At 32.4% G+C, this 24,731-nt stretch overlaps 1 protein-coding gene across 14 annotated transcripts in view; it reads left to right on the top strand.

Annotated features, from left to right (window-relative positions):
- Positions 1–24,731, top strand: part of cacna2d1a (calcium channel, voltage-dependent, alpha 2/delta subunit 1a) — a 137,151-nt gene extending 112,420 nt beyond the window's left edge. For 8 of the 14 annotated variants that reach the window (XR_012401608.1, XR_012401606.1, XR_012401607.1 and 5 more), the window contains 15 exons: positions 286–386; positions 4,723–4,804; positions 5,641–5,706; positions 5,809–5,918; positions 6,012–6,083; positions 6,535–6,602; positions 6,918–6,956; positions 7,447–7,518; positions 11,548–11,700; positions 13,559–13,611; positions 14,552–14,607; positions 14,955–15,078; positions 15,362–15,474; positions 17,126–17,208; positions 20,777–22,759. Coding sequence is in view for 9 of the 14 variants with exons in the window: in XM_073946290.1 (XP_073802391.1) it covers positions 286–386; positions 4,723–4,804; positions 5,641–5,706; positions 5,809–5,918; positions 6,012–6,083; positions 6,535–6,602; positions 6,918–6,956; positions 7,447–7,518; positions 11,548–11,700; positions 13,559–13,611; positions 14,552–14,607; positions 14,955–15,078; positions 15,362–15,474; positions 17,126–17,208; positions 20,777–20,896 (1,312 nt within the window). In the remaining 5 variants the exon portion in view is untranslated. Of the gene's footprint in view, positions 1–285; positions 387–4,722; positions 4,805–5,640; positions 5,707–5,808; positions 5,919–6,011; positions 6,084–6,534; positions 6,603–6,917; positions 6,957–7,446; positions 7,519–11,547; positions 11,701–13,558; positions 13,612–14,551; positions 14,608–14,954; positions 15,079–15,361; positions 15,475–17,125; positions 17,209–17,918; positions 18,008–20,776 lie in introns of all 14 variants that reach the window. The other 6 variants (XR_012401605.1, XM_073946287.1, XM_009300288.5 and 3 more) reach the window with 3 other exon arrangements.

Raw genomic sequence — 24,731 nt, 5'->3', positions numbered from 1 at the left:
ATTAAAAGTTTAATCTACTCAGTTGGTAAATATAAACAGCAAATGTCTACCGGTTACAACCTTTTTCTAAATGTCTAAAAAGTCTTTTTGTGTTAATCAGAAAAAAAAACATTTAAAAGAAAGGTTTAGAATCAATTAAGGAATAATAACTGGCGAGTAATTGTTCATTTTTGTGTGAACTGCCCCTTTAAAATCTGTTATTATGAACATTTATTTTTTTAATAAGCATATTACTTTGTTTCTGCCAAATGATACTGAGAGATGTACTTTTTTACTGTGTTTTAGAGATTACTGTGAAGACCTGAAGGCTCAGAATGAAAACATGACACAGTTCCTCATCGACTTCAACGAGTACATCGACGTAAAGACCCCCAATGACCCACAGTGTGAGTATCTTTAGCTTAATTCATTTTTTAAACTTATGCTGAATATTGCAACTGCTTACAGCTTAAATGGTTTATGAACTCATGATCTTCATTACTGTTGCCACGATTGCCCAACTTTTTCAAGGTAAATCACAGTAAATTTTGCAAGTAAAAATGTTAAGTCTTTAAAACCATAATTAATTATTGCAATATTTTTTTTAAACTCACGGTAAATCATGTAACACTCAGATTAGCTCATTGCAAATAGCTACAATGTAAATGCATGTTTATATAGACAGTTATTAAATAGATATTTATATAAACCATTTTGAAGGATGTAAACAAAGACAATGGTCCTTACATAGTTCCTGTTTTACATTCTTAATTTCTATAGCTTCTAAAAATCCAAAAAGGTCCACATATTGTTAAATGATAGCTATTTTAATGTGAAGGTATGGTTATGTTGGCTCTTTTTACAGTTATGAAATAATTTTACAACAAGCAGGAAATGTATGGGCCAATCATGGGACATTACCACATTGAAATGGTCTATATACTGTTTTGTTGTAATTGTTGTCATTTTACATTGAATCTTTAATTTAATGCTGCAGTGTGAATTTGCATTGAGAATACTGAGCTGACAAAATTTAACATAACCTTTTCAGATTTTATAAAGCAGCCTTACTTGTACAGTATGACATTTTGTGACAAACAAGGTAAACATGGATCCTTACGAGGTAGTTTTCCAAGTGCAAGATTAGCAAACAATAAATAAGCACACACACAATAATAATAGTCACATTTAAATTATCATAATTAATAAGTAATCAAATACAAAATGTTGGGATATTTATATATCTTTTGTTACTCAAAATGTATTTGTTGTTTGTTAAATTTCAGATACAAAATTGCTTTAACTGTGTGAGAGTTATTTATCAACATTTTTAAAACATTACCAACACTGTGGTAAGAGTAATAATTCTTTGTGATTATTGTTGACTTGTAATTGACTTGGAAAACATGCAGATATTTTGATAACTTTTACGTAAAACTAGTTGCCACTATATAAGCATTATATAAATTAAATAAACAAATGTAATATTTATAAAAGTATTGTTAAGAACTGATTTTTAATTAATCAGGATTCAAAGTTGCTGCACTTTTTAATATGATTAATTTTTTAATTTCATTAATACTATTTCTACTAATACTAAGTAATTTGTAGATGGACTTTTTAACATTATCATTATATATTATAATGCATTAATATTTAAAATCAAAGAGCATTGTAAGATTTTAAGGCAAATACTTTAAAATTAACATTAACCAATCATTATCACCTTACTTTTATTGATTGTTTTCAAGTTTCCTAAAATTTTATGTTTGAATATGCAAATGAGACATCATTCAATTAAATATGAAGTAATTTACACACATTTCTGAAAAGTTAACTTAAGTATTTGCATAGACTTAAAAACGTTATTAAAAACGTAAAACTATTGCTGTGCCTGAAAGCTTCTCCACATCAACCACAGACCTCACACACATTTTCTTGATTAAATTAAGTGTTTAGTTGTGAGTTTAGTTGTAATCTAATAGTATTTATTGCTTTTTTGTTGACCATGTTAATGCTGAGTAAACAGGCTTTAGACACACACACGCACACACACACACACAGAGGCCGCTTTGATCTCCGCGTCAGTCGTGCTGCTCTAATCAGTCAGTTTGCTTCACATGTGTTGAATGTGTCGGTTTGGCTGTGAGACTTTTTACTTAAGAGCTAAACCCCCAATTATGCACCAATTACCCCGTGTGAAGGAGGAAAAACAGGAACATGTCACTGAAACAGAGAGAGGGAAAGAAGATGTGTGACGGGACATCTGTGAGGTTAATGGGAATTAATTAAGACAAAAGCATTTATATTAACTTAAATTCTAAAAATAAATATAATTTTGTGAATAAATTAAATTTAATAAATCATATATATATTTTTTTACAGTCTGTGGTATTAAAGGGGTGGTCCACTACGATATCATATTTTAAAACTTAGTTGATGTGTAATGTAGCTGCGTGAACATAACACCTCAGAATGTAAGATGCTCAAAATTCAATGCAAAGGGAGACATTTTCTTTTACAGAGTTAGCTTAGCAGAGCCGACAGTGAACGAAGTTTGGGAATTAAAAAAAAAATACATCCAGGTTAGTGAGATCACAAGGATATAAACAATGGGAAATGCTGTTTGGCACTGCTAACAATTTAGCTACAAATCCATATTTATCAGTCAAACCGCTGTAAACAGCCACAAATTTCAGCAGCACGTGCAGTGTCTCTCTATGCGGCTGCTTTCCGTGCACTCTATATCTCAAATAACAGACTCGCAAAAGATATGAGAATGTTTTTACATTACTTACATATGCTTATTCCAAATATATGTGAAAGACTCTTGTCAGATTTTATTTTAGAGAGCAGGTGTGGGCTGTGCACTCTTCATTTAAATGTAAAATGTAAATGTTAATTTCTGTTTTATTCAGGCAGTTAGCGCTGCTAACAGCTGCTCAGAGCCTCTGACTGGACTCTTTACAAAGCACAAAATCGTTCGCTTGTAGGGGAGTGAGGTGAAGCCGATCCGCGAATCACAGCACATTATGTTAGCAGACCAATCAGAGCCTCTTGAGAGCAGACCTTTCAGAGGATTCAGGAAATATGTCATTCGTTTACATGTTAGCTGAGTAGCTGTACATAATCAAAAAAAGGTATATGAAAAAAAATAACGTGATTTTCTACAAGCGAAGCATGAGCACACATTGCTTTGCATCTTATAAACACAAGCAAGCCTTAAAAATACACTGTGGATCACCCCTTTAAGGCTTATATACATTCATTTTTATTAAATAAATAAATAAATACATGTTAAATAGTATTTTATGTATGTTAATGTTTAATAAAAATAAAAATTAATAAATAAATACTTTAAAAATAAAGCATTTATATAATTTCTAAATGCGTTAGGAGAATTAAATTAAATTGCTGTAAATAATTAAATACAAAATATAATATGTATATTTATTGTTAAATTAAGCCTTCATCACTAAAAAAATGAAAAAATAAATATGTATTACAAAGATTAATAAATATAAGTAAATAAATTATTTTAAAGTAATGTATTTATCTAAATGAAATTAAAAAGTAAAATTGTTTTGGGTAATTTAATTTCATTTAATTTCTATTAAAAATGTATTAGAGGAATTAAATTAAACTGCTATAACTAATTGAATAGAAAATATAACATGTATATTTATTATTAAATTAAACCTTCATCACTAATAAAGGAATAAATAAATATTTATTATGAATAAAAATAAATATAAGTAAATACACACTTTCAAAATAATGTATCTTATCTCAATCAAATTAAAAAGTAAAATTGTTTGGGTAATTTCTTTATAATTTAATTTAATTTAATTTAATTTAATTTAATTTAATTTAATTTAATTTAATTTAATTTAATTTAATTTAATTTAATTTAATTTAATTTAATTTAATTTAATTTAATTTAATTTGAAATCTGTTAAGTCCTAAAATTTGATTACTGTTAGATCACTCTGTAAGTTCTGTAAGGATCCAACATAACAAACATTCCGGGTCAATCATCACCAGATAATTTCCATTTGTTTCTCATTCAAATTAAACTTCCTCATGAACACAGACAATGTCAATACACCAGTAAAACATCCCTGTAAACACTCAGTTTTGTGGCTATTTGTCAGTGCGGCCTGGTATTTTAAGTCCATGATTTCCTCGCTGTCAAACACAGTGGATCAGTTGAATTGTGTTCCTGCGCTGCTCTCAATCAGATCCTAATGAAAAGCATGCAGCGATCCGAATAAAGTTGTACACCAGCTGCTCTTTCTGAAGTGTGTGTGTTTTGTCGTAAAGGCTTTGCGGTAATGAACTGCAGTGCGATGTTATAAAACACTTGAACGCTCTGAACATGCCCACATCAGGAAAAAAAAAGCCTTTGAACACTTACTGTCGTTTCATACCGCCGAAGAATAACAATCGTGTTCCACGTCCCGGAAAATTAATCTACGTGTTACTTTGCGACGCGTTTGGGGTTTTTTTCACATCGGTGTCTCGCTTGGTTTTTATGAAGTTCTACTTATTTACGACTTTGGCATTGTTTGCCTCAAAGGTCAGAAAGTAGAGCCTGTTTTTACTCATGACCAACAGGTGTTTATGCATTTATCATAGGTGAAGCCTGTAATGATGTAAAATGCTTTGTTTGCTCCTGTTGTTCAAAAGCCCTTGTGATTGGAAGGGATGGCGAAAATAAAAGAGTTGTGTGTTATTTTTTAGGCAATATGGACTTAATGAATCGACTACTGTTGGATGCTGGCATCACGGCTGAACTGGTCAAACACTGGAACAAAAATCAATTGTGAGTTATAAATGCAAAAAAAAAAAAAAAGGCCAAGTGATATATTATTCACTTATTACACCAGAATCTGCGTTTAATATACAATTTCACTACAGAAGAGTCGAGCTTTAAATATGAAAATGATCAAAGTTATTATCATCTTTGTACAAGATGCTAATGGTCTAATATTTTTCAATTAGTTATGCTAAGCTAAGCTAAAAGTCCCACCAGACCCTCAGATCAGCAAAATATATTGACAAATGCTAAAACGCTACTTTTTAACTTAGTTGAAAAATGAGCATTCTTTTAAAAGAGTTATTTTAAGATGTGTTCCTCTAGATTATTACAAACAAATGACACTAAATACACCTGTAAATGGGATCTAAAACATCTTCTAAACATGCTGTAGATGACTATGAATTAAATCAGATTGTGGTCATGGTGTAAATATTCCTGTGTTTGAAACCATTTAAACAGCCATAAAAGCTGTAATGACAAAGATTTAAGAGATTAAGATTGAAACTTTCAAGAAGATTTCAATAAAATAAACCTTTTAAATGTTTAAATTTAGCTATTTTTGGTTTACACAGGCTATGAACTTGATTTAAACTTTCAAAAAGATTTCAAGAAATATACTTTATCTATATTTTTGGTTTATATGCGCTATCAATACTATGTCATCAAAATTTGTAAAATTCAAACTGGCAAATTAAAAAAAAATTAAGTTTTTAAATCAGACTGTAGGGTTGAAACTCACAACTTTGAGGAAAAAAAGTCAGAATTGTGAAATGAGAGATTGCTATATATTTTTCTTTTCATGCTTTCAGTCTAATTTTTTTATTTATTTTTTTTTTCAGGAGTGACAGAATCAAGGCTAAGTTTGTGGCGACAGATGGTGGTGTCACTAGAGTATATCCTGCAAGGTTTATTACATTTTACAGCTTCAGGAAAACAATACCAAGCAGGTCTATGGCATTTTTGGGTAAAAGCCTGTTTTCCTTGTTTTTTTTTATTTTTATTTGCAGTGCTGGTTCAGAATGGACCGGACAGGCCGAAACATATGAGTCAAGTTTCTACAAGAGAAGCTTGGACAATGATCTCTATGTATTTACACCACTGCCATTCACAGGAAATAGTATGTGTGTGTTTGTGGTACTTATATGTATAAGTGTGTTTGACTTTTCGTACTGTATGGTTTACCTGACTTTTTATGTCCTCTACATTTCAGAAACCGAAGAGTCAGTTTTAGTGAGCAGAGCAATGGACTTGAGGATCGATGAATTCTGGCTAAAACCAGCAGGTGAGATTATGACATTATAATGTTATCGCTTACCATAAACACACTGTAGATAGTCACTGAACTATACAAGGAACTATTATTATAAGTCAAGTTATGAAATGGCATGTTGAGTTTTATCAAAACTTAGTGACCAATTATAAAAGCTTATAGACTATTTAAAGTTGATTTTCTGTTTTCTTTAGCTGTTTTGTGAGTAAAAAGCAGGAATAATCCTTTATTTTACCATGCGTGTTATTTACTGTACTTGCTTAAATTCCATTCGAATTTATAGTAATGGTTTCATTTGAAACCACTTGACAATTAACAGTTTTTACAAATTCAGTAACTGCATTCTGTGATATACAGCTTGTTTCTGTACACGTATAGCATCACAATAAATATATACTATAATTATACTTCTATAAACCTATATATGTAGTTTTTATTAAGTGCTTTTATTGTATTTTTTTAGTTGTCGGTGTGAAACTGGATGTTCAATCCTGGATGGAAAGCTTCATGAATACTACAATTACGCCCAAAGTGAGTGCAAAATACAATATATTTTAAACTATGGTAGATGGGAAATTGTTTAAAATTTCAATAAACATAGCTAATTAAATGATTAATAAAGCTAAATCATAATAAATATATATATTTTTTGTACTAATAAATGCTGCAGCTGACATAGGCACATCATTATTAAGAAAGTTTTGTGGTAATTGATGGATATAAATGAGAAAATGAGCAGGCCCAATGAAAATACAATAAACTTATGCATGTTGATAAAAAACATTATATTATTGCTATGTTTGTATAATGCTGTTATGAATCTGTGTGTATTTTTTCTTTCCGCAGTGTGAAGGTGAAATATGTGGATGCAGGAGGAACGATGAGGTAAGATTAATTACTGTATACTTACTATCTTTCAAAAGTTTGGGTTCTGTACGATTTTGTTATATTTTTAAAGAAAGTTTCTGGGTCTTTTCAGTAAAAGCAGTAATATTGTCAAATATTGCTATAATTTATGCATTTTAAGGCATTTTCAACATCATTAATCACATAATCCTTCAGCAATACCTATAATTGCATGGTTTACTTTTTATGTGCATTTTTAAGAATGGTTTAATTATTAGAAATGTCACATTTTCAAATATACATTTTTTATGACATAATGAAAAGCCTTTAGTACTGCACTTACAGTCGCATTAACTTTTAATTATTGATTTTTTTTTTATTATTTGTAAATCCGTTTTATTTCACATTGTTATTTCCTAAGGGTATAGTTTTTTTTTTCAGAATGAAAGGAAATATTTATATTATTAATAAAAAATTCCCCAAACAGTAGTCTATATTACTATAAAACTGTATTAAACTTTCTCTCTAGTATCTGGACTGTGTTCTTCTAGACGATGGAGGATTCCTTGTCATGGCCAATCAGGACAAATACATTGACCAGGTGAGTCTCTCCACCTTTTTGTGCAGAGTTTGCGAATGGGTAATCTTTTTAACTATTCTTCTGCAGATGAAGTAGTTGGTTTCTGTCTATGGGTGAAGATTGTTTTTTTTTTTCTATAATTTATTTTTGGGCATACTTATATAGTTCGAGAGAAAAATTGTGTTGTGAAAAAAGTGATGTACCTATGCTTTTGGGGCTTTTAGCGTCTCAATTGAGAATCGTGCTTGCATAGCATAAGCTGGTAGATTCATTGCCAAAATGTATAGAAATATAAGAAATTATTGAAGTGTTATGGCTGGGTCCAAAACCGCATACTTCCATACTGTATAGTATGCTAAAATTTGTATGCCGGCTGAGTTTTATGTCCGAATTCAAAGAATTTGAAAATCAGTATGTGAGAAGTACCCAGATGACCTACTACTTCCTGATTCAGGTAGGTCACGTGATCATGTTAAAATGGCAGATGTAGTACATTCGAATTATATTCATACTGCTCACATTCATAATGTATAGAGTAGTACGTTTACATTCAAATACAGTACCTGCTGAGTAGTTGGCGGTTTTGAACCCAGCCTTGGTTTGCTAAATGATGATGTGCTTTTTTGATGTTTTGAAAGACAAATAGTATTAATGTATTAATTTTTATTTAATTGTTAAAWTATATATATATATATATATATATATATATATATATATATATATATATATATATATATATATATATATATATATATATATATATATATATATATATATAGGCACAAAGCGCAATAAAACAAAAGCAATGCAACATTTTTAAACATTTAAAGATTTTTTTTTTTTTTTTTTTTGCAACGGTGAGGATTTACTTCATCTTGCTTTTTTACAGAGAAGAACATTTCAGAAATTGGAAGTTTGTTTCAGGGTTTTAAGAATAGTGTTTATTTCAGAAATGTTAATATTTGATGCTAAAAATGTTCTTGCAAAAAAGAAAAACTACTGGATTTAGCGTTTTAGCAAAATGGTTTACAAGTTGACCTCAATTTGGACTTTTAGAACCTTATTAGCTGCAAGAATTAGAGTCGAGTTCACTTGGTTCTCATGGTGTTTGATGACATTTAGGGAATTGAGAGCATTTTGAGTATCGTTGATGAAGAAGAACATCTAATTATTCTTTTGTAAATTAATTTATTTTATTGCTTTATTTATTACACATACAATATTATTATATTATTATTACAATATTACTTATTTTGTGCGTTGAATTTTTTTTACATTTCTTTTGATTACATTTTTGTCTATTTAAAAAGATAGAAAAAGCAAAAAAGAATCTAATTTATGTTGTATATTTTAAGTATAATGTGCTAAATAATGGGATGTGAAAAACTACATCTAGTCTTTTTCTGTATTACCAAATCAAAACCTCTCCTTTTTTCCTCTATTCCACCTCCCCCTTGTTTGACCCCTGGAGGGAAGCGCCACCAAAGCCCACCTGCACCAGCAGAGAGTCAATGTTTAAAGTTCAGCTCAGCGAGGGAAAAAACCAATCAGACTGGAGTGTGTGCAGAATTAATCACACTGTGGGCAAACTCTCTAGGGGTCGACTAGGACCCGCACGTTCATTACGAACCAGGATTTATATCGCCGCTGGACTGACTTATAGTCTCGGACGCACGCGCTCGTACATTCTTACGTCTAATATACCAGGCTGGATTTAACTATGTGTGTGTTCATAACAGTAACCAGAATGGGGGGTTGTTTTTAGCATTGAGCACACACTATTGGACCTCAGAGAGTTTCTGGGCCGACAGACGACTCTTTCTTTGGTTTAAGTTATGGTGATGCAGTAGGTTGTGCTAATAAGATTAAAGCATGGTGGGCTGCACACTGTTTAAAGACTCAGCATGCAGTTCACGGTGGGAGATTAATCTACAGAAGAAAGCAGACAAAGAGATTACAAAGTTGTGAAATTTTTGAATAGTCACAGGGTTTCTGAGATGATGTAATTTAGCAGACGATTGTGCAGGATTATTTAACATTTAATTTTTTTGCATATGTAAACCTATTTCACATAATTATGAACAGTTTGTTTAAATTATGGCTCTGGTAAATACTTTGGGTGGAAAATGTTCTATTTATTTGCTGTTTTATTTCTACTCATTTGTTTAAACACTATTAAACATTTCTTTTAATTTATGTAAAATTATTAACTTTTTTTTTAGCAATCACTAAAAATATGATGCATCTTTTTGTTCAATTTTCAGAATAGCTATATGGAATCTGAAAATGATGCATGATTTATTTCTTTACATTTTATCTTTTGGCATTTTTAAGTCCACATGGGATAATTTTGCACATTTCACTCAACAATCAGTGTAAAAAATTCAAGAAAAAAGGCATACACCATTTATTATTATTTATTTTATTTTATTTTATTTTATTTTATTTTATTTTATTTTATTTTATTTTATTTTATTTTATTTTATTTTATTTTATTTTATTTTATTTTATTTTATTTTACTACATGCCAGTCTTGTGGCATTTTGATTTAAGCTTTTAAAAAAAGTATACAACATTTATTTTGTTTTGTTTTGTTTTGTTTTTATTTTTTCCTTTTCTTTAATTTTCTATAATTTTGTTTTATTTTATTTTACTACATGCTAATATTGTGCCATTTTGATTTATGCATTTAAAAAAAGTATACACCTTTTTTTGTTGTTTAGTTTTTTTTTTGTTTTTTTCCATGTTTTTTCTTGTTTTTTCTTTAATTTAATTTAATTTAATTTAATTTAATTTTACTACATGCCAATAATGTGCCATTTTGACTTCGTCATTTATTTCCTTGTTAAGTTCTTTTAAATGTCCTTTTAAATCAATTATGCATAATTGTAGACATTTTCCTCAACAGTCAAATGGCATAAAATCAATTAAGTAATCATATATGAAGTGTTTAGTAAGTTTTATTTTTTATTTTATTGTTTATTTTACATATTTTATTTCCCTTGAACAAAAGCTTTGCTGACAAGGAATGAGATTCAGAAAGCTGCTCTGTGTCCTTCAGGTGCAGATGTGTGTATTCAGAGCTGTTTGTAGCTCATCTCAGGACATCTGCAAACCAAATGGCGGATAAACAAACATTTCATTGCTGGTTTAAATGATGTTAATTGAAAACAAAAATAGCCTTTGTGTACGTTATTTGTCAGTTGGTGAATCTTCACAGTCTGTGCTTGCTGCTCTTTAAAGCAAAGATGATGAGGATAATTTTTGGGGGGGGGAATAAAATGATCCAACAAAATCTGACTACACCAATAAGAAAAACAGTTCAGCAATGTATTTATGTGAAGTCACATTTACTATTCTTCTGCAGATTTTTTTACTGAAATATCCAGTCATTTCAATAGGAATCCACATAAAAGAGTTCTTGAAGATACAGTTGATGTCAGAATTATTAGTCCCCCTTTGAACGGAGCAAAACAATTTTCACAGTATGTCGGATAATATTTCTTCTTCTGGAAAAAGTCTTATGTGTTTTATTTTGACTAGAATAAAAGCAGTTTTAAATTTTTTAAACACCATTTTAAGGACCAAATTATTAGCCCCTTTAGGCAATATTTTTTTCGATAGTCTACAGAACAAACCATCGTTATGCAATAACTTACCTAATTACTCTTACCTACTTAACCTAATTAACCTAGTTAAGTCTTTAAATGTCACTTTAAGCTGTAAAAAAAGTGTCTTGAAAAATATCTAGTAAACTATTATTTACTGTCATCATGGCAAAGATAAAATAAATCAGTTATTAGGGGTGAGTTTTTAAAACTATTATGTTTAGAAATGTGTTGAAAAAATCTCTCCCCGTTAAACAGAAATTGTGGAAAAATATTGGCAAATATTTAGGGGGGCTAATAATTCTGACTTCAACTGTATTTAAAATAAATTTTTCCTAAAATAGTCACCTTGGTCAGCTCTTAATTATTAATTAGAAAAATCCCTGTACACAACAAGCATTTTTACACTAGATGTGTGTTTGTGTGTCTTATGTGTTTGCAGATTGGAGAGTTTTTCGGCATGATTGACCCCAGCCTAATGAGAAATCTGATGAACGTGTCCCTGTTTTCAGTCAACATAACCTACGACTACCAGGCCCTTTGCGAACCCACCAGAGAATCTAAAGCTGCCGCTGGTCTCAGATCAGTCTATGTGGTGAGTGCAAGTCCATTTGTAAACCTAAACAAATGTGTATAGCTTCAATCTAGTAGTGGCTTGCATGATGTTTTAAAGGAACTCCCATTTTTAAATCCATTCAGCTGATCTCTGGGTCTGGCAGAAGAACTTTTAGCTTAGCTTAGCATAGATTGTTGAATCGTATTAGACCATTAGCATCTCGCTCAAAAATGATTAAATATTTAAAAAATGAAAAGTTGCTAATTTCTTGTCCAATACAGTATGACCAGGAACTATAGGCTACCCGTATCCTGGTGTATTAATCAAAGAACTTTGCTGATGTACCATGGCTGCAGCAGGAGCAATGATAATATGCAGCACCTTAAAATTGGCTAACTTTTGTAAATATAACTAATGTGTCTACCTGCTTACACAAAAGTGTGCCTTGCAACCAATAAGACATTTGGAATTTACCTACGGTAGCTGCAGTCTATTTTCAGGTGCTGTGTAACATCATTGTATCTACTGCATCTATGAAATGGCAGTACGCCAGAAGTATAGTTCCTAGCCATCTAGCCTAGAAAATAACAACATTTCATTTTCCTGTTCGTCTTAGTAAACAATTAAATTACAAAAGTGTCAAGCTTTAAATAGAAAAATTATTGAAACTATTTTGGCATTTTTGTGCTAGATGCTAATGGTCTAATCTGATTCAATGATCTATGCTAAGCTAAGCTAAAACTGCTCCTGCCAGACCCAAAGATTGACCAAATGAATCCAAAAATGGTAAAACTCAACTGTTTAACTGTAGGGGAGCTGTAAAATGAGCCTATTTTCAAAGTAAGTGTTTCTGTAAGCACGTTTTGGCCAAGAAATCATCTATAAAACTGAATTTGCTCACATAACACATTTCTCTCAGACTATAAAGTTTAGTCATGGTGTTATTAAAGTTCATGTTAAGCTGATAAGTTAAGCTCACGATTGCCTCTCTGATCTGTGTGACTACAGTTTTGACTAAATCGCTCAAATCACGCAATCAAGCATGAATCATAACAAAGAGAGACACTTCCTCTCTCATGCTAATCATTGCAGCGTGTGCGGCGGCTAATCGTCCCCCGAGCGCGTTAGCTTAACCTTGTTTGTGGATTTATGCTTGCATCTGCTGAGCTTTCGTCTAATATCTCCCGTATTGTTTGGCAGCGGGTCCTTTCTGTCTGGCAGGGTCATGATAGATTGTTCTTGCCAATAAAAATCAGGATGTTTTGGAGATTCTTAGCTCCGGATATGCAACTTGCAAAGTTAGGCAAGAATGTTTGAGAGAGTTTAAAGTGCCACCTTGTAATTATAATACTGTGTTTGAGATTTTTGCCCATATATTTGTATTCTGTGGCAATTTATTTACATTATGTGATGCATTTGTTTGTTTTGTTTTTTAAATGTTTGAATTTTGTTAATCTATATATCATTTTCTCTGTGCACTGTAAAAGCAATTCAATATTTTACTTAAAAAAGTGGGTAAACCTGTATTAACTTGGAATTGTTACGTTGAATTAACTTACATTTTTTAAAAAGTGTACATTGTTCTTTTACTTGTAGAACAATATGTTTACTCAATTTTTACTCTATAGTGAAGTCAACAGATTGCTTTTTTACAGTGTATCAAAACGTTATAAGACATTACTGCATATCAAAACCATTCAGCCTACAGATAGAACCTTATAGATACAAAGTGGTGCTATGTTATATGCTGTAGTGTATGCCACTGTAGCTGATTTTAGAAAGGATATGGTACATAACTAAGATGGTCTCAGTGTTCTAGAACTTATAGTGGAAGTTTATTTTATGATTTATTTAACATTTCAATGTGTAAGCCTAATGTCTTGTTTGTCTCTTTTAGCCCACCATAGCTGATATCCTGAACATTGGTTGGTGGGCTTCTGCAGCAGCCTGGTATGTGAAGAAGGGTTTTTGAAATTATGCAAACTGATAATTATTTAACAATGCTGTCAAAACAGAAAAAATTCAAAACAACCATTGTTCAGTGGCATCTATGATTTTACATGAATCGGTTACGTGACTAAAATGCATCATCCTCCAGTTCACAGTGTGACATGAAAATAGCTTGTTCACATTATTCTAATGTAAAAAAATATATATCAAATGAAAACATATTAGTGTGGACATAGCCTAAATGCACGGATCTAATGTACTAGTATACATTTAATTTTCTCGCAGTTGTTTTGGTTTAAGTGGGACATTTCCCTAAAACTGAGTTTCTTTTATTTCTTGAATATAGGGCGGGTCCAATAAACGATTTTATATTAAATAGTGATAAAATTTGTCAATAACAATGATAAGCTCTGGATTTTTAACTCTACATTGGTATAAGAACCAATCACACAGCAGAAATGTGCAACAATAGGAATCTAGAAAAGTGTGTTGATATTAAAGATGTACTGAATTTTCGGCCACCGAAAATTTGTTGACTGAAAATCTCATGCTATTTGAGTAACCCTGTAATTTTTGTGGCTTCAGTCATTATTGGGCTACTCTTTTAAATTAACTATTTTTATCAAAATATATATCGCTACCATTCACATGGAAAATCGAGATTGCATTTTTTACAAATTGCCCAAGCCTGCTTAAACACAAAATACATTGTTTCTAAAAAAAAATAATTTTAGTAACCAAATGGTTATCATCGATTTCCATTGCGATAAAAACAACAACAACCTAAATTATCCTACGTTGTATGAGTCTCGAAATGTTGCAAAAGACTCAGGAGACAAGTTTGATGGACAAAGTCAAACTTTCTTATTATCAAAGTGGGTCCAATGTTGTTTTAGACTTTTTTACATTGATTCTTAACTGTTACTTTTTATTTCCCCAGGTCGATAATGCAGCAGTTGTTTGTCAGCATTACATTTCCTAATTTCCTTGAGGCAGGTAAGAACGTGACATTTGTAATTAATTGATAGGAAACGGTGATTAAGCCATTGGAATTTGGCAGGCGTCTGTTTGTTTTATCATCTGGTAAACTGCCAAAACTTCACTACTAATGAGTGTTAATTCATGGATATACAAAGCAGGACCACATATTGTGTTTCAGAAAGTCAAAGATAATAAAAATATGACATGAGCACAGTGTCAAGTTTCGAGTGAATGTGTTGTGCTTTGGAAAATGTATATTTTAACTGTTATTTTAAATATTTTTAAAGGCTCATTGATTTGAGTGGGTATTAATTAGGCTCAGAGTTTCAAATAATGACAATTCAATTGTGTTTTGTTCACAGTGGACATAAGTGATGAGTCTGAAACACCATCTAAAGAGAGTTGCATTAAAGAGCAGACGCAGTATTTCTTTGACAGCAATGACACAACTTTTAAGGGGACTGTTGATTGCCAGAACTGCTCCAGGTAAGATTCAAACTTTATCATAGAGGAAAAAATAAAACATCTATTTATTTTTTTTAAGGTTGGCATATCATTTAAGATATATAAATAATGCAGTTATGTAATCATTTATGCTTGTTTATTAATTTGTTTAGATTGCACATCATGTAATGCGCTATTCAAATTTTATTATTTAAATTGTGATTTAAAATGTTTTTTTAGTTGATTAACAGCCCGGATTGATGACCAAGCTTGTCTTTTTACACTTGAACTAGGCTGATTACTTTGTGTATATTTTTGTTTTCAGGCAGTTTATAGCTGAAAAGCTTATGAAGACAAATCTGGTGCTTATTGTTGCTGATACAGAGATGTGCAGCCAGATGTGTGAGGAAAAACCATTTTCCCAGGAAGAAAAGCCTTGTATCCTTTATAGACATGCAAACAAACTGAGACACACAATGATGATAGCACATCGACTCACTGTCAGTTTAAGAAAATTCTGGGTAGTATTTTCGGGAGCAAGATATCTGTGTCGCATCGCAATGCATCTCATGATTTCAGGTAAAAACACAACCTGTGTCTGATTGTTTTTTTGTTTACCGCTTCATCCGGACAGCTGATTTCAGTGGAAAAAGCGATTGACCAGTTCTTGAGTCATTACCCAGCGTCATTACCAGTCATTATCTTATCAAATATTCCATTTTGCTTGGAAATACATCACAAATGATGGTAAAATGGGTTGCAGAGTTTTATCTTGACTGTCTAGTGGTGTTCTCTATCAGGCTAAAGACTGCTTTGCTATTTTATCTTCCATTGTTTTCCTTTTACACAAGTTTCCTTACAGCGCTTTAGGGTTCAACCTTCTGGGTTCCCATGAGTCATTCTGGAATATCATGGAATTTTAAAAAGTCTATTTCAGACAGTAAAATCAAGGGGAATTTATATTTTATCACTGTTTTCCAGATGTTTTACCTGTGCAGATGAGCATTGTTATATCAGCATTTAATGTTATTTCAAATAAAAACAGTGCAGATGGCATGGCAGGAATTTGAACAGTGTCTTGGCTGGTAAAAAAAATAAAGGAAATCTGCAGAAATAGCAATTTAAAAAATGTAAATTTAAATATAAACTTGACACCATAATTATTATCCCTCCTGATATATTAGCCTAATTTATTATTATAACTAATTTCTAATAACAGATTTTTTTGTCACTAGACACTAGTATTCAGCCTAAAGTGCTATTTAAATGCTTAACTAGGTTATTTGGGCAAGTTAGTGTAATCAGGCAAGTCATTGTATAATGATGGTTTGTTAAGTAGACAATACAAAACAAATATTGCTTAACAGGGCTAAAAATATTGATAAGATTTTTTTCTGAAAAAAAGGGAAATACTGTGAAAGATTAAAAGATACTCTGTTAACCACCATTTGGAAAAATATTTAAAATAGAAAAAAATATATATAACACAGAAGGGCTAATAATTTTGACTTCAATGTTCATATTATTGGGATTTTTTCATCACATAAACATGATTGCACTACATATTAGCTTTCTTGTTTTGCTCAAGTGCATGATGCCTTAAAGTCTTTACATATTGTGGCCACACTTTACAATAAATTTCATTAGTTAATGTTAATTAATGCATTTACTAACATGAACAAACAATGAACAATACATTTACTACTGTATTTGTTCATGTTAGTTAATGAAAATAGAGCAGTTCATTGTTAGTTCATGTTAACTCATGGTGCATTAACTAATGTTAACAAGCATGGACTTGGATGTTAATAATGCATTAGTAAATGTTCAATTATGATTAATTAATGCTGTACATGTGTTGTTCATGATTAGTTCATGTTAGTAAATGCATTAACTAATGAACCTTATTGTAAAGTGTTACCAATATTGTGAATGTTCGATGAAACCATGACAAATGAAACTGTCAAAACTGTGATGGAACTTCCAACAATAGTTGGCAAGTTCAGTTTTTGAGTCACACCCTAGATTGGTTACTTAGCATATTAGCATGCTATTTCTGCTGATTTGAATCCTGAACCTGATCTCTCAGCTCCTGGTCCAGATCCCTGCTTGATATCGCAGAACCCACGGTATCGGAAAGGTCCAATGGAGTGCTTTGACAACAATGTCAATGTAAGTCGCCCAAACACTTTCTTTCTGAAAACTCAAAGTGAGAGCAAACTAGCTATTAGCATGACTTCATGAGCATCTTGCCTGGATCTCACGTGCTGCTCTATTCTACTAAAATGTTTTTTTTTTCCTGCTCTCATTTCAATCATTAGCTGATATCTACCACACTGAGACTTTAAATGGCATTGCTGAGGCAGAATGAATGTAAATGAACTATATTTGTCTCTGTGTGATAGATCTTGGATTAGGAGAGCTTGGCTTTGTTGTAATCTCGCATAAACATAGTTTTCATGGCTAAAACTATGTGGACGCCATCTTTTAACGGAATAGTTTTTCATTTAGAAGTGCATAGAGATAAAACAGATATACAATTATGTTATGGTGCATTAAAGAACCTAAAATAATGTTGTAGAACATTTTTGGATGGATTTAAGTCACTTTTAATTTTGAATTTAAATGTTTAGTGAAACCAAATAAGTGTGCTATTTAGGGGTCCACATACTTTTGGCCAACTAGCTTGTGTTTTTTTTTTCTAACCACACATTCACTTTCTGCTCTAAACACTCTCTTTTGACTTACTGTATTAATGCCTTTTGTTTCTGAGCACTTCTTGGTGTGTTGCTTAAACTTCTGACTGTCGGACATTTTTCTGCATGACTCTTTCTCTCTCTCTTTCTCTCCTGCTGTGTATTTGGCTGTGTAATGTACATTAGGATGAGGCCATGTGTAGGAGAAATGCAGGCTCTCCACTGCTCTCCTCTCTCCTCATGTTACTGCTGCCAGTGTTCATGTGCTGTCTCGGGTCAGTCCATCTCTCTCTCTCTCTCTCTCTCTCTCTCTCTCTCTCTCTCTCTCTCTCTCTCTCTCTCTCTCTATCTATCTCTCTTCTACTACAGCAAATTAGCTGCTAAAACAGCAGTCGTTTTGCAAATAAGCAAGGCTCTTAGGAGATAAAATTACATTTTTTCCTGTTTTTCTTTTGTCTAATATCTTTTCTCTTTCTGCTGTGCTTGTAATGCTTAATTGTTGCTTCTTGCATTAATTTTGGACTAATTCACTAACACAGTTATGATGAATAAATGATCAACAAGATATTAGAGTATATTTTATACTATTAGGTAGTTATCTGAGATCAATAATAAAAAAAATATTTGAATTGAGTGTAGTTGCATTCCTGCAATGACCATATGACAAAAAAATGATATATTATATTTTTCGCCCTTTTTCTGGATGCATATTATTAGACACTAAATAAATAAAACATATACTTATTTACACGATTTATACAAATGCATAATGTAACAATGTAGTCACTGATTATACTGTACAGTATATTTGTTTTGAACTGTATGTGTTTTAATTAAAAAATACATAAATAATGTAAAATAGGGACCATTTATGTTTGTGTATATATACATGCAATGCTTTGAAATAACTGATTACATGCAGGGGCACTGCTGGGGGGGAGTTTGGATGATTCTAAGGGCCTACGCCATTTTGGGGCCTCCAGAGTTACTATTAGGGGGCCCAACCACCAGCGCTTAAATTGTAAATGAATAATTCCCAGAACAAAACCAGGAAATAAGCGTTACCGTGACCGATGTCCACCAAGCTATTTTAGTTTTCCCATAACATGACATCAGTAGATGGTGATAGTGCAAAAAAAAGAGCATCACATTTCTAAACGGTCTTTATTATTTTGTGCCATATAACTTTAAAGGTCAGTCATGCATTATAAAACATGCAGCTACAAACAGAAATTGTATGAACAATCACTATTCAGCTCACTTCACTATTATGTGCCAAGGGGAAAAAAATATTAAGTGATTCACCCTGTCTAATCTTCATGAAAGAGCCCACAGGTACCTCTTCTGTCATGTTTTCTGCCTGAGTTGAGATCGATTTGCTTCTGTTTCCTGCTATTCTGATCCATTCATGATCCTTCATCTTGAGATCTCTTTTGATCAGGCTCATTATCAGATTTACTTGTGGCTTTAAAAAATAAAAATATACGTGACTGCCTCTTTGCCATTTTGAAAAAAAAATATTATTTATTTTTGCTGCTTTATTTGTGGTCTCACCAACCAGTAAGTGTGATTGTAAACATAAGAAAGCTGATTGGCTGAAAATATTGTCAAACGTGACTTTTGTTTTAACTTGCGCATGGTGAATACCGCCATGTGTGTGCGCGCACACAACATCCACACAGCCTTTGCTTGCACTCATTCACATTCTTTCTCTTTTTCTCTCTCTCTCTCTCTCTCTCTCTCTCTCTCTCTCACACACACACACACACACACGTAGGTATTCATTACGCACAAGTTAATGCCGGATTCATTAAAATAAATACGGGAACGCAAAACATGAATATATGACATGTTCTGGAACAGGATCTGACAAGATCCGGCTCAAATTAAGCATTGCCTATCCTCCGTACCGGCCAGCGGTACCCCTTGTAACATGTAATCTAAATTTCATAATTAGACCAATTTTTTTTCCCTTTCTCAAAATGCTACTGTGTAACTGCTAACTGTAATTATTTTTTATTTTCAAAATCATATATGATCCATGCTTCTGGCTCTGAAGGGGAAAAAAGCATGTTAGGTCAAATGTAATCTAAAAGTAATCCGAAAGTACTTGATGTTACTGATATGACATTTTCAACCCAAACTCATTCTGTTTACTTATCCCTATATACATTTTTGGAGAGAGCAAAATACATCCCAGGAGCTTCGTCTTTTTGTCGTTTTTGTTTTCGCCAGTCCACCAGAGGCTTTTATGTACACTTTGTCAGATCTCAAATTTCTCTCGCCAGTGCCATTCGCACCTGCTGTTCTCACATAAATCCACCAGAAGGACTTACTCTTACTGACTAACCACCCCCCCCCACCCACCCCCACCATTTTTCTTCCCTAAACCCAACCAATAGTGTTTTAAAAACCACAGATTGACCCACCCACCCCCTTCCCTAAATCCAACTGCTGTGTTTAAAAAGCAATCCAGAAAAAGAAAAGCCCTCTGATTTTTACCACATTCTCTATTTACTTGTTTATTTTAAATTTTTTGGATTCTGTTTTTGTCTTACCTGCTTTCTGGAACCGTTCATCACCACACTCAAACCTTGTTGTCGCAGTCAACTCTGCTCTGAATGTTTCTCAAATCTGCCGACATACATGTTGAGCTACCGGACAAACTAGTAACAGTGGAAAAGCTGTCTATATGGAAGTAATCGGTCAGCTGGTAAGCGAGAAAAGAAACGGCATTATACCGCCCGGTAGAGTTCGTATTAAAGATGCAGCCATACATAGCTCTGGCTACATATTTTGCAATCTCCAGAAATGTATATAGGGCTACGTTTTCAGAATGATTTTCTATGATATTATTTGTAACCAGTGACATACAGGATTTGATTTGTCTGTAATCTACCCAGCCGTGTATATGTAAAAACTACGTAGTATTTATCTACAGTATTTCCGCAACCAAAATTTTACTTCAAATCATCTTACAAATGAGATTGAACCATTAAATCTCCAGCAAACTTACAGGCTTTCTTTTATCATCATTGCATCAGGAAAATAATGAGCCATGTGGAGGGGCAACAAGTCTGACTCCATCTCTCGTGTCCATGGGCATCCTCCAGCTGCTGCTGCTGCTCTGGCTTCTGATTGGACGAGAACACTGCCTCTCGTGACCTCATCACACAGAGAAGCCACCACACCCCCTGTACGATGCCAAAACACAGACCACATCTGAACGCTCATTCGGACTCGGCCCTGCACATGGAGGGAGATCCTTTGACCCAGGAAGTACCAAACCGACACCGCGATCACTCACAGTCTATAAGGTCAAAGTAGGTCAGCGATGATAAATGAGCAGCGAACTTTGACATTTGACCTCTGAGTTTGGACTCTCTCCACATGAGCGACAGGGTGGGCAGGTTTACCTAGGGCGTACGTCTACATCCCGCCTTTGTAATGATAAAATAATGATCTAATTGCAACACTGCCAACCAAAGTTTTGCCCTTTACCGGTCTGATGCCTTTTCGTTCTCCAATATATTTACACGGCTAATTTCCTCAGAATTACAAACTGTTTATATGTGACTTTTACGGCCTTGTCATTGAGATATTTAATGGAGCCCTCCGGGTCACCTTAGAGTCCAGCCTTCTTTGTGGTCTGCAGCCCATTACTGAGAAAAAAGGGGGACAAATGAGCAAACAACCCAATGGAAAAAGTTTTGTTTTTCCCAGTGGTGTCCACCTTCTGTGCCTCGGGAATATCGGTTTCATTTCCGACTGAACAATCCCTCCCTCCTTCTCTTCATTCGATACCCGTATTCACTATATCATGCTCATTTTTAGTGCATTAAAATGTGCACAGCTGCCAAACGTTACCTTGTGTATGTGTGTGGTCTTGCTGTACTTTGCACTTGATGCCAAGCAAGGTCGTGTGGCCAAACGAGCCCTTTACTTCTTTAGGGCTGATTCAATCGTGTAAAGGCCTTTAAACTCGCAAAGTTGTCCTGGTTGTGAATATGAAGAGAAGATCTTGTAATTGCATGTGTTTTTTATTGTTTATTTTAGGCTGCGTTTACACGACAGTTCCAACTGTTTTATTTGTTTCGGCCATTGGTTAACATAGTTAACAGAGCTTTTGGTGCTTGAAAATGAAAACATGGGTTTCAACGTGAATATTTTTGACAATTATGTCATTATTGTCTCATTGTAAACAACAGAAAAGAGAATCTATATAAACAGCCATGTCATGCACTTTAATAGTGATTCACTGGTATGGACATTTTGGCTGATTACTAATAACTCTTTATATATAGAAGCTGATAACTGAGAAAAAGGAAAATAAACAGTTATTGATATGCGTTTGGAAAGATTGGCCGATACTAATAACTGTTAAATCTTCATATTTTAAAGCCAACAATCAATAAATAGGCTGATTATTAATTCTGGACATGGAAAGTTTGTGTGAAGCCTTTTAACTTTTTATAAATAACCGATTATTAAACCGATAATCATTATATAGAGAGATAAAGACCAGATTACTCTTCATAATTATAATCTTATAATCAATATATTGGCTGATAATTATTCTGAATAAGTAAAGTTTGTGTGAAGCCTCATAACTCATTATAATTGGAAACCGATAATCATCATATAGACCGATAATTATTATTATCGATATTAAAAATGAAATATTGGGTGAAACTAGATAACTCTTCATAATTATAATCTGATAATCAATTTATATGCTGATTATTAATTCTGGATATGTAAAGTTTGTGTGAAGCCTCATAACTCATTATGATTGGAAACCGATAATCATTATATACACAGATAAGTACAATTATTGGTATTAAAATTGAAATATTGGGTGAGACCAGATTACTCTTCATAATTATAATCCGATAATCAAAACATAGGCTGATAAATACAATTCTTGCTATGAATATTGAAATTTTGTGAGACACAATAACTACCACTCTTCTTATTTGAAAACCGATTATCTCAACTCTATCTTACAGCAATTCGAAACTTTTTGATCTAGTGGCTAATTCATATGAATACGTATGATCTCATTTTTACAATTTAGTACTATTTGCTTATCCCCCAGTGACGGTTGGGTTTTGGAGTGGAGGTGCCACGCCTTCTTTTTAAACGACTGGACTCGTTTAATTAGCCACTTTTAATTAGCTGAATTAGCCACTTAACTGACTAAACGTAAAATAGTTACGTTTCCTACTGAGATCAATCTGGATAATCTAAATATACTGAATGTCTATAAATACAGTTCTTGATAAAATGTTATTTAATTATTTTTTTTTTTTTATGAAACCAAATAATTCTCTATATTTAGAAGGTGTTATCAATGTAGAGGTCTATAAATACAATAATTGACATTTTGGATAAGAACCGATATTCCTTTATATATGAGCCTGATAATCAATTTATGCAGATGAAAACAAATCTTGATTACAAATTAGCCAATAATTCATTTTGTTTTTGGTCAGATAATGATAACATTACAAATAAGAATATATTGGCAGATTTTGGTATCTGATGGTAGATGTTAGTGGCTGTTGTAATGAGCATCACTATTATGTGTTCTAATCAATTTATCTATAGATATATATAGGAGTACCAGCAAAGCAACACTAATTTTATGAAGGACTATTTGTACAAAGACACACAATGTTTATTTATTAAGTAACATCGACACAGTGACACTTGTCTAGCATACTTAATATAGAATGTTCGGTCACCTTGACAGATCTCTATGACTTATTTTTTATAAATGTGCATAATTTTGAGTGCATCATTGTCTTGTAAACGCACCCTAATTTTGTTTAAGTTATTTTTAATAAGCAAAGAATTTTCTGCTGTATGTTAAATGTTTTCTGTGATCTATTTAATGTATGCGTGTGGATATTCAGAAACTAAAGAGTGAAAGCCAAGCATTTATGACATAGTTGATCTTTCCCACATTTTAATATCATCTGGAGAGCTTGAAAGGGTGGAAAGAAAATCACCTAATGTTTACAGATATTTCGAGACACTCGAGAGTTTTTGTAAGAAATGTTGCCCCTGCTTGAGTTGTCTTTCAGGAGTCTCCGACGTGTCGTTTTTCACTTATATGTCAGAGGCTAAAATTCTGTCAGCCTTTCTTTCCTGTCAACGTGCCTTGTTATAAGTGGTTACTTATAAAGTTGAAGTGAAGGAATATCACAATGTGCAATCTGACCCTGGTCGCTCTGTGGAGAAACGTTAAATATCATCATTCGGATCTGACTAACGAAACTTCCCGTCCCTTTAAGAGATCCTGACTGCTTCTTTGTTCCTCAATGAAATCTGGGCCACAATCCAAGCTTTACGGAATAATTAAGATTTTGAGAAGAGACAGGAATAATTATGGAAGCCCCGACCACAGACAAAATCAACATGTTTTTTTAATAGTTTCTACGTTTTTTTGTTAGTTTATTATGACAATAATAAAATCTATTATTGTTATTATTATTATTATTATTATTACTATTATTATTACAGTCGATAATATTATGGTTTAGATTTTTTGTAAATGATAATAAAAAAATTAAATTAAAATAAATAATAATAATAATAATAACGTGACTGATTATAAATACTTGTTTTTTTTTGTAAAAAACCAAAGTATTTATTTGTATTTATTTGAGTTTGAATTTGATGAGTTTCTAACTGTATTTTTAATTTAAATTTTTTTTTTATTTAATTTTTTTTTTTATGAGGAAGGAGGATTCTTGGCCAACACTCAATATATTCAATGTGCAATTAATTATAAAGTGTATTTGAAGTACTCAGTTAATAGCAAATTTCTGCAAATTATTACTGTCCACCGAACCTCATTTGTGTTGTGTTTAGCTAAGTGTGTATATATGTACAACTTTTTTTTTGTCTCTGTCAACACTGATTACCATTGTCGTGTTCTTTCTCATTTTAGAAACTTAGACAAACAGGAAATTAAAAGACATGAAGCTCTAC

The sequence above is a fragment of the Danio rerio genome, chromosome 4 (genome assembly GCF_049306965.1).
Source record: "Danio rerio strain Tuebingen ecotype United States chromosome 4, GRCz12tu, whole genome shotgun sequence".
Lineage (NCBI taxonomy): Eukaryota > Metazoa > Chordata > Actinopteri > Cypriniformes > Danionidae > Danio > Danio rerio.
This window is presented reverse-complemented; position numbering and strand designations above follow the sequence as displayed.